Here is a 14,536-nt window from a genome sequence, read left to right on the forward strand (position 1 = left end):
AAATGTATCTGGAATGTTACATTTCCACTTAAAGGGCTGGCAATAGATCAGTGCATTAAACATTCATCACAGACACATGCAGGGATTCTATATCTGAATTCCAGACAGATATTAAGCAGCACAATTAATGTAGTTATGCATTGATTTAAACAGATATTAAGTATATAGATATAATTTCTATAAATAAATGTATTTTAAATACAGCTAGCATAAGTACCTATGTTTGACTTGATATCAGCCATTTATCATTTCATGCACAACAGCACTCTAACTGGGGGAGGGTGGGGGGGGGGGGGGTGAGGGTGTCAGTATTAGGAGCCATTTATAGCCTGGAGGAAGGAAGGTGTCAAGACTGTATTATACAGTAAACTGCAGTGGAAAAAAAAACATCAGGTCACCGGTCTGGTTGGCTGTGCTGTCTGGCAGAGTGTGTAAATCTCTGTCCTTTGGCAAGTAAAATAGATCCCATACACATATTTCAACTGTACTTTTAGCCGCTTTTCTAGATCCATTCAATACAACATACAATTATATAAGTGCACTGCTTACATTTGCTTTACTGTCCTCTCCAGCTCAGGAAGCTGTTCCTTTAGTATAGCAATCGTTCTTGTATCGTCTGATACGGATACATAAAATTCCTACAGAAACAGATATGCGGGATTTAAATGAATTAACATTTGAAACAAAATGGTATACAATTAGATGATTATTTTTGGTATTTCTGCAACCTTCTACTTTTAATTTACAGTACTTAAATTTAAGTGTTTGGAACAGATTCCAGTCTTGTGTGATGGCACAATAAAAGTAACCTAGGTGCACATAAATAAATAAATAAAATCCAGACCCTACCGTTCTGTGCTTATCAACTCATTGAAAAAAATGAAAAGATTAGGGTGCAATCGTAAGGCAGTGCACATCAGAGACAGAGTATGCCCCCTCCTCCTTATTCTATCTATCCTACCCCTTCTCTACCCTAGTTGGTCGCAGCACCCCCCTCTTTGCCCCTCATTTCCATACAGCCTACTCCCCCCCCCCCCATAGATACAAAATGTAAGACAGGATGATGGTAGACACCAGACTGAGCTGTACTAGATGTACTTACAGTAGACTGTTGCTAAAGAAAAGAGTTTCTAAACAAAGGGCCAGATTACTGTCCTTCAGACTCTATGTGGGCCAAACTGTGGCCAATGGAAGTAGGAAGTCTGCTCCATCATTCTTGTAATTGAGTGGGAAGAATCATGCCCAATTGTAGGTGTCACTGAAAGGAACTGTGCCCCATTGTTTGTGTCATTGGGAGGAACTGTGCCCCATCGTTGGTGTCAGAGGAGGAATAGTGCCCCTTCATTGGTGTCAGTGGGGGAATTATGCCCCATTATTGGTGAGGATATATTATTGCCCCAAAGGCCAGATAAAATCAAACAAAGGGCCACATCCGGCACCCGGGCCACAGTTTGGAGACCACTGCTCTACATCACACCTACAATGAGACCCATGGATACATGCATTTAGGAGTTGCTCTGAAATGTTTATTGTGGAATCTATCCACTCCTTTTTGTGTTCTAATGTGAAATTGTAACTTTATGAGACCCATCAGTACTCAACTACCTGTATCTTATAAGCTCACAGACTAAATGGGGTTTAAACGTTATACTCTTACTTTTGAATAAATAAAACATTTATTTAAATAAATAAATAAAAAAGAGCAACTTTCTAAAATTAGCATCAGTGCCGCTCACAGCAACGAATCAATAATTTAGAAACCTGCACTAAGAAATGACAGTTGTAATGCAATTGGTTATGATCAGCAATATGTACATTTTTGTTTGAGAAACTTTTTTAAATGAAGCTGAAAGTGCCTAATATATTTTAGACCTTTGACATTTGGCATTTAGCATTTTTATTTGAAAAGTACTTCCACTGTTAAAGATCCTGTTGCCAGATCATTCAGTGTACAAAAAAAAAAACTTCCAATAAGATTATGCGTGCATTTAACAAATTTTATCCAAGCTTTAACCTGTAAAAAAAGTAAAAAAATTGCACATAATGTAAATGTAAAAGAAAATGTGTAAAAATGAAAAAAATAAGGTACAAAAATATAAAAATAATTTTTGAATTGTAAAAATTGCAGCTGACTTAGGGCTGTCACTCATGTGATGCTCTATAGTATTCTACCTTGCTCCTCCCTTACAGCTACATAAAAGGTTATTTAGGAAAGTGAGGGGAGGGGCAGAACAGCTGGGTCAACACAGACAGTTACAAGACAGAAGAAGAGAGGGCTATGACACAAAAGAAGAGAGGGAGCTGTGCTGGGGAATGACTCTTCTGAGGGTAGCAAGTTCAAAAACACATTTCAAGTGAATAAAAAATAATTTATTGAAGAAAAATTGTTGTAAGTAAGCATTTTAAATATTTGATAATTTCTCTGTTTTTTACTTGCAGTTTTTAAGTTGGTAACAGGGTCTTTTCAAGCACAAGGAAAGGCAAGAAGAATATTTGGCGCACTCCGAGACGGAGTAAGGAGGTAGATGCGGCATACAATAGTATGTATAAGCATATACTGTAATCAATGGTGATGGAATTACGGAAAATAAATCATGAACAATATACTGTAATAAATATACAAATAAAATGTCCTTAGAAAGAGTCCCATAGGTAATTCTGATGCACCTTGGAGTGGAGGCAGCCGGCCAATAACGAGCTAGAGAGGCCCTGTGGAAGATCAGGAAGGAATGCGTCACCCTCTAAGTGCAGTATAAAAGCTTTTTAATGAATAAAAAGTGTAGTAATATAGGCCACTCACAAAGCATAAGTAGGTTTGCGCTTGTAGATTAATAAGAATCCGCTGTAGTAAAGGAGTGTGAAACCTCTGGACAGATGGTGGTCACCGGCATCTAGCGGTGGTGCTGGTGGCTTCCAGCATGTCCTCCTAGTTCCGGGATTCCCTCGGCTGAGACGTCACTTCCGGTCACGTGATAATGAGGGTTGGTGCATGTTCGGAGTATGTGTGCTCCCTCATCAGCCTGATCATTCCCCCATCTTCTCCGCCCCTCCTTAGAAGCTCCACCATCTTCCACATGTCTTACTTTTGTTGCTCTATTAAGCTGAAGTACCAGCCAGCTCTAGTACCTCCCTGCGCATGGTAGGTGGCTCTGTCTCTCTCACTTGCAGGGAGATCATCCAGTGAGGGTGCCTGCACCTGAACTGCACCCGGGGCACCTGCCTCTCCCTAGTCCCCATCCTGCACTCAGTGGGAGCTGCTCATGAGATCAGATCTGTGGGAGCTGTTGGAGACAAGCTGTCATTTGTAAACACAGAAGCCAGACTTCTGTGTTTACAAGTGACAGCGGTGAGCAGAGAGCAGAGGGCCTGAGTCAGAGGTGGTGGAACTGAGTTCTACCAAGTTTCAGGTGAAAAAAAGACCTGGATGCAATATTCACCTTCACTCCAGAGATTTCTCCCTTAGTATATTTTTCTGCCACTAGATGTCCTCAGTCTGATGGCCAGCATCATTTAACCCACTTCCCATGAGCCCAGATTGTGCTGGACCTGTGATTGGACAGTGAATAGAGGAGCAGCTCAGTGATGAGCTCATCCTTCTGTCACTCTGCCCTCCCTTCCTATCAGCATTCTACTTGTCAGCACATGGACTGATTGGTTCCTTGTGCTCCTATTACCTCTCACACTCCAGCTCTGCTGTACAGAGACTATAAGAGGCTAGAAAAATATCATTCACATATGTATAAAATGTTCATCAGAACTACAACCGAACCGGATATCGTATGTACTCTCCAGCACCTCAGGATATGCACAGCCAAAAGGGAAGCCAAGGGTACCAGGACAGCGACAACCAAAGGAAATGTTCCAGGGGTGCAGCCCTCCTCAGATGGGGAAATCAGCCACTGGATAGAGAGAAAACAGGTGGCGCACACACCTAGTGCATTATCCAAGGTTTATTGTAGGAATGAGATAATAAAAACATACTCACAGACGAAGCATGTATCTAAAAAGCATAGAAAAATGACAATGGACACAACGGCAGGCAAGGTGTTGATGCATCAACAGTGAGGGTCTTTCTGTCCATACATCATACATCAGCATCAGAGGTTGGTCATCAGCTCTGAGGAAAGGGATTCGTCCCCGAAACACGTCAGCTATTTTACCGCACTGACAGTGAGAACACCTTGCCTGCCGTTGTGGCCATTCTCATTTTTCTATGCTTTTTAGATACATGCTTCGCCTGTGAGTATGTTTTTATTATCTCATTCCTACAATAAACCTTGGATGATGCACTAGGTGTGTGCACCACCTGTTTTCTCTCTATCATCAGAACTACACATTAAAAAGCAAAGACATATACTCGTTGGTATACAGTCTCTTAGACCAGTGTTTCTCGACCTTTTTCCAGTCAAGGCACCCTTTAAAATTATGTCCCAAGGCAACCTTTAATATTATAGACAGTCCTGAGGCACCCCATTCTAAAATGTGAAAAACGTTTCTAATAATTTTATAAAACTCAGCAACATCCACACATGTAGGACACCCAATATTAGAGGTGATTTATTCTTCCAAAGCAATACACTTTTGCACACTGACTAGTATTCCAATGTTTCTCTTCTCCCTCAGTTTTTCTCCATCACTGAACTAATGTGACCCCAGCACTGATGGAGAGGAGCAGGAGAAGGTCAAACTAGGATACTGTGCAGGCAGCTGACACCCTCCTTATCAACTGATGATGTCATTGGTTGTCAGGATGCCGGCAGCTAGAAGGTCGTAATGATGCACAATGAAAACCTGTGGCTTTGTGTAACTAAAAGGCAGGCTTGTTCCACCCACTTGTTTGTATACAAGTTTTGGGCAATTTTTAGACATTTTACCAAGGCACCCCTGAAGAATCCTCAAGGTACCCCAGGATGCCTTGGCACCCTGATTAAGAAAGGCTCTTAGAACATGTTTTCTGGCATTTACGTATATTTGTTTACATCTGATGAATTCCCACCATTCCCTACCAGTATATATATATCTTTGATGTGTTTATCCTATGGAAGTTTAATGGCAACACACAATCACACTGATTATGCAAATCAGATGTAACTGCTAAGATAAATGTTTTTTTTATGAGACAAACTACAAAAAAGGGAAAAACACTAATGTAATTTAGTATGAATTAGAATCTCCTCAGTCTTGTATGTTTTTTCTGTTAATATGGCCTCGTCAATTTGTCATTCTATAGGGGTATAAAGTAAAACGGTAATTGGTTAATAGGCTATGAGCTAGTAGTTGTAAAGCGAGTTGGATGCAAGTGCTATATAAAATGATTGCTCTCTCCCTCTAATAACAGCCATGTGCGATGTAATTGCAGGTTAGCCGTGCATCTCATGGAGACAAGCCTGTAAAATCCATGTTCTGTGTAAAAATCATGCTTCTAAATGACTTGCCCACTTATCACAATCATTATGTATATTTTTAGTTGGGAGCTATTGTATAGTAAAGTCTCTTAAGGAAAATTGCAACATATTGACATTTCTAAAAGCTGGTAATGAAGTGTGGGAGAAGATATACAAATTCTCCCACTGGATTCACATTAGTACGAGGACCTGGTATTGATGCAGACATCGCCTGCATTCTTCCAGTCCTCTCATTCACTTCTAACAGGGACCTAATGGAATCGATATATATTCAGGGAGAATCTTTCCTGCTAATGAAACCATCTTGACCTGGCTATCAGGACATTGGTCACGTGCAAGTGTATTTTTTAGCTGTCAAAACCTCTTAAAGCTACAATCCAGGAAGATGTAAAAACACTAAGAGCTCTTCATTCATTAATAATTCACTGAATTTATTTTTTTACATGCAACCAATGTTAAAAAAGAATTCCATGTATAGACAGCTTGGACCACGGTATATATACATATGTACCATACCTGTGGAATCCCTCTAAAAGCTGGGAATCACTGTAATAGATACTGCAGTGTTCTTCCAGGTCCAAGCTGAGCAGCTGCCCTGCTGCATCAAGAACACAGGAGGTCAGCCACTCGGCACAGTCATCATTCAGAGAATGCTTTGCATTTTCTCAATGGATGTACTGTAAAGCATTCTCTGATTGGACCAGATGGTGAGGCGGCACAGTGACTTCAAACTCTCTACCGCATCCAATCAGAAAATGCTTTGCATTCATTGAGAAAATCCAAAGCATTCTCTGAATAGCACCCAAGCCAAGTGGCAAGAACTCCTGTGTTCAGAATGCAGCAGGGAACAGAACCTGAAAACAAGTGGAGATCACTGAAGAAGTAGGGGCCTACTAAAGCAAATTCTAGCCCCTAGAAGGGATCCCATAGGTGTAGTATATGCATAGTGATATGGGTCCAATCAGGAACAACGTAACTATAGAACAAATGCTACAAAATGCTGGAAAAATGCTATACCTGGAATTCTTCTTTAAATATATGATTTTGCCTTTTGCAATTCCCTATACCACAGCACTAATCATGATTAAGCACGAGATCGTGTTAACGCGTTAACAGGTCCTGTATTCATGTCCTGGTGTTTTGTGTGTCCTATGGATCAATAAATATACACTATATTCATCTAACCTCCGGTGTGTGGCTGACCCTTCTTCCTATTGCTAAGACTTAGGGAAGAAGGGGCTGAACTGGGAGCCCATCAGGTGGGCTGCATGCAAATGTGCAGAAAAGGATCATGCTGATATGAGGAGAGAGCAGAGTGAGCAGAGGACTGACCTGCTAACCCTGCTACCATTCTTTTAGGCCCCATTCACACCTTCATGTGCCAGGAAGGCACACACTGCCAAAAAAAGGTGCAGGAGCTACGTTTGTCACTTGTAGGACAGCCCTATGCTGTCGCATGACAAATGCACAAAAAAGTATGGAAAAACACACATAAGCGCATTGTGCAGATGTGAATGGGGACTTACTGTCCAATCAGCAGCCTGAGGGAGGAGACAAGACACCACTGTATTCCTTGACAGTTAGTGGTGTCATGCACTTGGCTGGGCTGTGTGATAGGGCTGTGTAAGAGTCTAGGCACACGTGTGTATTGGGGCATTTAACATAAAATACAGTTGTATTTTGGTGGCTGGGAGGCACAGGTGTTGTGTACAGCCACCTGTAGAAATGAATTACAGGATTTTTTTTTTTTTATTTATTTCAGGTACTTATATAGAGCCATCAATTTACATGGTGCTTTACTTATATATTGTACATTCACATCAGTCCCTAACCCTCAAGGGGTGTACAATCTAAGGTCCATAACTTACATTCATACATACACATACTAGGGCCAATTTAGACAGGATCCAATTCACCTACCAGCATGTCTTTGGGGTGTGGGAGGAAACTGGAGTACCTGGAGGAAACCACGCAAGCACAGGGAGAACATGCAAACTCCAGGCAGGTGGTGTCATGGTTGGGATTCAAACCAATGACCCTAGTACTGCCAGGCGGAAATACTAACCATTTAGCCACTGTGCTGCCCCCAGGATGAAGTTTAAGTGGGTATACGCAGCTCCAAGCATAAAGCATGCATGCACACCTTTGCCCCTGGACGCGGTCAATACGCATGTTAAGCCTTGGAACTGCATATACCCACGCACAGATGTACGCTGTCATTCATTTGTACAGCTGGCTGCATGCAACACCGGTGGCTCTCAGGCGCCGAGGCCACTCCAACTACTGCCTTGTCATGGCTTGCCCTGTCCTCTCTGCCTCTCTAATGCAGGCCATAGACGGTTCGTTTATCGGCTGAATTTCGTCCGAAAGAATAATCGGCTGATTTTCGCACTGTTAGTGGGGCAATGGCATCGGGCGATTTTTACGGTTCATTTCTTTTATCAGTCATGCTGGAAAATTTGCGAAAAACAGACGATTTTCACAATAATTGGTGGCAACAGAACAGTTTTTCGGACAAAACGAAACATCTATGGCCTGCATAAGGCTTTCAGGTCTGACACTCCACCAACAGTTCTGGAAGCTGGAGAAAATGATCATGGGAGAGGTATTTCATCTCCCTTATATTTACATCACTAACAAATGTACTGAAGCGTACAAACCCATCAGTGCATCTGTTATCTTTGGTGGTCACATGACCACTGCTTTACCTAGAGAAAAAGGTATAAATGCACATTTGGTAACTATAGGAAGAAAGTGATTCAATTAGCATGCTAATTTTCCTTGCAAAGATGAAAATGTTTTATATCTTTGACATCTACTTTAAATCTGAAGTTTAATCTGCTTATATTTTACCTTCCTTTCCTTTACCTCCTCTTTATCAACAAGCTAATTAAATCTGAAAATTAAACCCTTTCATTTTCATATCTGAATTGTTGTAGCTCAGACCTGATGAAATTGTGGCCCCAGGGCCACATCTGGCCCTTCGACTGTCCCTGTCCAGCCTACAATGCCTCCAATGTCAACATGGCTCTCTGAGCCAGTCAGCTTCATCAATTAACTCAATTGGCAATTTTGACAAGTACTGCCACTTGTCAAACTCTACACCCCATGAAAAAAAAATGTTTCAAGCCTTGGATTATTTTACAGTTTGGGTGGATGGCAAAACCATGTCTCAGCTGCCCGTTTTTGCCACCGCCAACCACCTGTCTGAAGGAAACCTACTTCATGATCAGTTGTACCTATTATTCTTAGGGCCAGGTTTTTGTTTTATATATATACTTACAGACCTTCCCAGGTCTAAAATGAATATTGAGCAGAATTAGATCCTGCCCTCCACAACAGTCCCACTTTCTCATGTGGCCCCTTGGGAAAATGAATTGACCACCCCTGCTGTGGCTTTGACGCACAAATGATGAAGCTGAAAGTGTGCAGTGAAATCAGAGAAAGCATTTTCAGTAAAGGAACTTGTACTACTGAGCAAGATTAAACATACGGCTGAGGTTCAGATTAATGGATCTCAGAAATTTCCAGTACAAACATGTAAATGGTAATCCAAAAAAATGAAACAACCACTCACCTCAAGAAAAGCCATAGCGACTTCATCTTCCCGTAACAAGTCCCCATACAGGCTGGCCCACAGCTGCACCAGTCGGATCACCCTGCGCTTGTTATTGATAGCATAATCCATTTTCTCTTGCTCTGTGCCCTGGGAGGGCTGGGCATGGTAGGTGCGAAGAAGTTAAGGAAGTGGTTGGAATGAAATAGACTGTATTTGCTGTGTTTCAATTTAAACTTACTCTGCTATAAATAGGCAAACAATAACTAAGCAACATTAGGTACAATTGAGGCCTGTAGTGTCAACTGGCTGTTTTGTCCACAATAACTACATTCATCCTTTTATTTCATTAATACCTAAACTGTACCTGAGCCCAAACTATGGGCATTAAAGTGTTAACATATTCTTAACAGACAGTACGAGGTGGTATCAAAACGTTTTAAGATTAGTTTTGTAACATGCCAACAGATGGCAGCGCAAGACTGCACACACAGTCACAGGGAGCACTGACCTTCATAAGTCAGTGTGCCAAAAGACACTGTCCTGTGTACATCGGGAGCTGTGCAGCTGGTGCTATTCTGACCACGTGCAGTACCATGTCTGCTATTTCATTATGAACGTTAAGTTAGAATAAAGAGCAAACGTGAAATTCTCTATGAAACTGAAGTCAGTAACCAGAAATACATTTAAACAGGAATTTGAGAACACCGGAATACAGAGGGGCCATAAGGTGACACAAGAAGTACTGGTGTTATTTGGAGACACTCAGGGGTCACAGATTAAGACCACATGCTCTGTGGTCACTGGGTATAAATAAATGATTTGGGGTCACTGGGTGACACTGGAAGCACAGGTGTTGCTGGAGACACAGGGGTACAGGAGTCACTTGGAAGCAGAGGTGTGCAGAGGTCACTGGATGCACAGAGGAGTACTGGGGTCACTGGAGTGCATATGAGTACAGGGGTCACTGGAGTGCACAGAGGAGTACTGGGGTCACTGGAGTGCATAGGAGTACTGGGGTCACTGGATTGCACAGGAGTAGAGGGGTCACTGGAGTGCAGAGGTGACACTAAAAGCAGGGGAACCTTAGATGCAAAGGCAGACACTAGAGGAACAGGGGAGTGCCCTGGGTAAAGTCAATGATGTGACAGGGGGCTCAGCTAGCAGATGAACAGATGAGAGGCCCTGGACGCAGACAGTTTTCATCTCACCTGATGCTAATTGCATGTAACAGCTGCAGCACTTGCAGGGGTGGACTGATAACTCATGGGGCCCCCGGGCAATAGGGGATCATGGGGCCCCTGTGTCCTTGCCCAAACTCAAAAAAGCCTATGAAAAATGTACCAGGGGCATCTCATGGGGCCACCTACTGACCCCGGGCCCTCGGGCAGTGCCCGAGTTTCCAAATGGTCAGTCCGCCCTTGAGCACTTGTCAACTTGTCATTGATTTGTACAGGCTGCTGGTCACTGATTGCAAACACCCAGCGCAGTAAACTGCTGATTCTTGGCAGTGTATGGTCCTTATCAGCCATGTCAATCCTTACAGAGCTTTAAATTGAGTGTTCAGAATATGTAACTGTGTTAGTGTGCATAGTCTGCGCATAGCTCAACTTTAAAGATAGCCTGTAGTCTTTTTTTTATGTTTTATAGACATATATGTGAAAATGGTCAGTTAAAAGAAAGCATTAAAAAGGTCAACAAAATATATCTTTTAAAACCTTGTTTCTTTGGATAGCTTGTCATGTCATTATATATGTGCAATGGGGCAGCTAGATTTGCTTCTTATATAAGCAGGCTCTGCTTACTGATTACCTCCTCTCACTTCTACATTCAGTCTGACTGAAGACAATAGACTTTCTTCATATACACTCGCCAGCCACTTTATTAGGTACAACTGTTCAATTGCTTGGTAACACAAACTGCTCATCAGCCAATCACATGGCAGCGACTCAATGTATTTAGGCATCTAGATGTGGTGAAGACCACACTTGCTGAAGTTCAAAACGAGCATTAGAATGGGGAAGAAAGGGGATTTAAGTGACTTTGAATGTGGCATGGTTGTTGGTGCCAGATGGGCTAGTCTGAGTATTTAAAAAACTGCTGATATACTGGGATTTTCACTGACAACCATCTCCAGGGTTTTCAGAGAATGGTCCTAGAAAATATCCAGTGAGTGGCAGTTGTGTGAACAAAAATGCCTTTTGATGTCAGAGGAGAATGGGCAGACTGGTTTGAGATGATAGAAAGGCAATAGTAACGCATGTCAATATGAACCAAAATATCTGAGGAATGTTTCCAACACCTTTTTGAATCCATTCCACGAAGAATAAGGCAGTTCTGAAGGCAAAAGGGGATCCAACCCGGTACTAGCAAGGTGTACCTAAAAAGTGGCCAGTGAGTGTAGACTTTCTAATAATGGCGAGCAGCAGGTTGTAGTTTAAAGACCGCTGTTCTAACCAGTGTTTTTCTAATTTTAACTTTTCAATCAAAATAATAATATAGTGATTTGGTAATGCTGACAAATGCCCTATTGATTTATGTAAAGTGTGAATTTTAATGATATACCCACTTTAACTGGCTCTTACCGACAATGCGATGTTTGGGTTGTGTGACACATTTATTCCAAATATCGCATGCGATATTGAAAATGTCAGTTCACTATCCCTCAATACAGTATTTACCTCAATAAGCAAAAACACTTGGTAAATACTGCATAACACAGCATTAAAGTCAGTTCACTAAAGTAAATAAATCCATGGATGCTTTAAATAAGTAGTAGTCCAGGTATGTGATATTTAAGGAATCTTTGAAATATGTTTGGTAGGGAGGCACCACAATTCAATGGGCGGGGCTTGGAAGAAAATTGGGACCTTTTCGATCATGTGAGTGCTGTGACAGCCTAAATCCCGCCCGCGTCAGAAACCCCTTAAAGGGCTAGGAGGCGCCGGAATGAAGGGGTTAAAAAAGCGCCATTTGTGTTAGAAGATTTAGGATATTGGGATTTTCTTTCAGACTCCCCACCATCATTCCTTCTTCTTCAGGGTCCCTCAGAAGTGTCCACCAGAAAAGAAATAACACCCACTGAATATGACGTTGTATGATAAAATAGGAGTAAGGAGGCACCACAGCCCAATGGGCGGGGCTTGGAAGTGTTTTAACCTCTTCACGCCGAGCGTACGCAAATATACTGCATCTCGGCAGCAGGGCCTTGACCGATAGTGGACACATATTTTTGTACCGTTTGCAAACAAACATGTACTGAGAGCGCGTGCCCTCCCAGCATATGTATCAGCGTCCCATGGAAAGGTCACGATCTCTCCTTGCGATTGGGACTTTTCCGATCATGTGAGTGCCGTGACAGCCAATCACGGCGGTCATATGACCTTAAACCCCGCCCCGCATCAGAAACCCCTTAAAGGGCCAGATGGCGCCAGTGTGAAGAGGTTAAAAAAACGCCATTTGTGCTACAAGATCTAGGATATTGGGATTTTCTTTCAGACTCCCTACCATCACTCCTTCTTCAAGGTCCCTCAGAAGTGTCCACCAGAAAAGAAATAACACCCACTTAATATGATGTTGTGTGATAAAATAGGAGTAAGGAGGCACCACAGCCCAATGGGCGGGGCTTGGAAGTGTTTTAACCTCTTTACGCCGAGCGTATGCAAATGTACTGCTGCTTGGCGGCAGGGCCTTGACCGCGAGCGGCCACATATTTGCATTACATTTGTAAACAAACATGTGCTGAGAGCGCGTGTCCTGTGTGCTCCCAGCACATGTGTCAGCATCCCATGGAAAGGTCCCAATCTCACCTTGCGATCAGGACCTTTCTGATCATGTGACTGCTGTGACAGCCAATCACGGCAGTCATATGACGCTAAACCCCGCCCCACTTCAGAAACCCCTTAAAGGGCCAGAAGGGGTTAAAAAAGCTCTAGGATATTGGGATTTTCTTTCAGACTCCCCACCATTATTCCGTCTTCTTCAAGGTCCCTCAGAAGTGTCCACCAGAAATGAAATAACACTCACTGAATAGGATGTTGTGTGATAAAATAGCAGCCGGTTTCATGGGATAAGTATAGCAGATTTCAAAGGAATAACGCATGCCTTATTTTACAAGTGTTTTTTCATGAATAGCGAAAATTTTTTGGAAAATACTATGCGCTATTTTAATGCTAATCTTAAAGTGGTAAATACTGTTTCATGTTTTGAGCTCGCTGTCTATAGTGTGTGTGTGTGCTCCCCATTGTAAAAGCCTAAAATACCACCAGCACTGTTAACTGAGAAAGGGGTCCTTGGTGGTCCTGGAACATTGGACTTTGATGTGAAATAAATGCCCCTATGTTTGTATCGTATGGGGTGCTGAAGACATTTTGTATTGATTTTGTGATGGTGCCATCCGTCTGTCTGGCACCTTAGCACCCGCATTTGATGAGCACTAAATGAATGGGATTCAGCCTCTCTAGTGGTACAAATATGTCTGCACTATACAAATGAATAAAGTAAATGCATTATAAATAAAAAAGAACATTTCTATTATATATTTTGCCAAGCCGCTTTGCCTTTGCAGTCTATAAGAAGTTTTTTTTTTCCTGTAATTTCAGTAATATAATTTTCTAACTTATATACCGCTCCTACAATCACCTAACTTTTACTGTTTAAGAATATAGTTAAACTGGCTTCATTTAAATGTAAAGAGCCTGTAAAATAGCCTCCTTCTTTTTAAAATGTTTAGATAAACAATAAAATATTGACAGAAGCGCAAATGCGATTTTTCTTCTGCGTTAGGAGACTGCAAAGAGCGTGAGTGCCATCTTGTGGTAATCACGTATTCTCTATTGCAAGGCTAAGACTAAATCAATTAACCGATCTACTTATCCTTTCTTCCTTTCTTTTTTTATCACAGGTACTTATAGTTCCGTCACAGCGCTTTACATATATAATGTACATTCACATCAGCCCCTTCCTTCAATGAGCTTACATTCTAAGGTACCCAACTCACATTCATACATACACATATTTGGGCCAATTTAGACAGGAGCCAAGTAACCTACCAGCATGTCTTTGGAGTGTGGGAGGAAACTGGAGTACCTGGAGAAAACCCTTTCATTGTTTTTTTTCTTTAACAGCTTCCGCACCACCCTATAGCAGAAATATTGCTACAGGGCAGCACGGGTGTGCAAAATCATGTATATATACCTGATTTTGCAGTTCTGAGTAGGGGGAGCATGCGCGCCCTACTTGCGCCACCATTCGCAGCCTCGGCTGTCAATCACCGGGCCCCGGAACCTGGTGATCACTTTGTTGCTTCAATGGGGGACAGACCTGTATATAAACAACACAGATCTCTCCCGTCAGCTCCAGCACACTGCTTTGTATGGCTCTGCATAACAGAGCCATAAAAAGCAGTGTGCTTACAGTGTAAAGCACACACACACAGCACACAGTTAACCCTTTGATTGCCCCATATGTTAACCCCTTCCTGCCCAGTGCCATTAGTACAGTGTTAGTGTTTTTTATTAGCACCGATCACTGTATTGGTGTCACTGGGGATGTCAGTGACACCAAGTCAGTTCCC

At 42.2% G+C, this 14,536-nt stretch overlaps 1 protein-coding gene across 4 annotated transcripts in view; it reads right to left on the reverse strand.

Annotated features, from left to right (window-relative positions):
* Positions 1 to 14,536, reverse strand: part of RAPGEF4 (Rap guanine nucleotide exchange factor 4) — a 451,555-nt gene that overhangs the window by 116,332 nt on the left and 320,687 nt on the right. For all 4 annotated transcript variants that reach the window (XM_089690492.1, XM_089690491.1, XM_089690490.1 and 1 more), the window contains 2 exons: positions 8,983 to 9,133; positions 550 to 638 (listed from right to left, as the gene is read on the reverse strand). In XM_089690492.1, coding sequence (XP_089546618.1) covers positions 550 to 638; positions 8,983 to 9,133 — 240 coding nt within the window. The remainder of the gene's footprint in view (positions 1 to 549; positions 639 to 8,982; positions 9,134 to 14,536) is intronic.

The sequence above is a fragment of the Staurois parvus genome, unplaced genomic scaffold (assembly GCF_062004578.1).
Source record: "Staurois parvus isolate SC_StPar_1 unplaced genomic scaffold, SC_StPar_1.0 ptg000530l, whole genome shotgun sequence".
NCBI lineage: Eukaryota > Metazoa > Chordata > Amphibia > Anura > Ranidae > Staurois > Staurois parvus.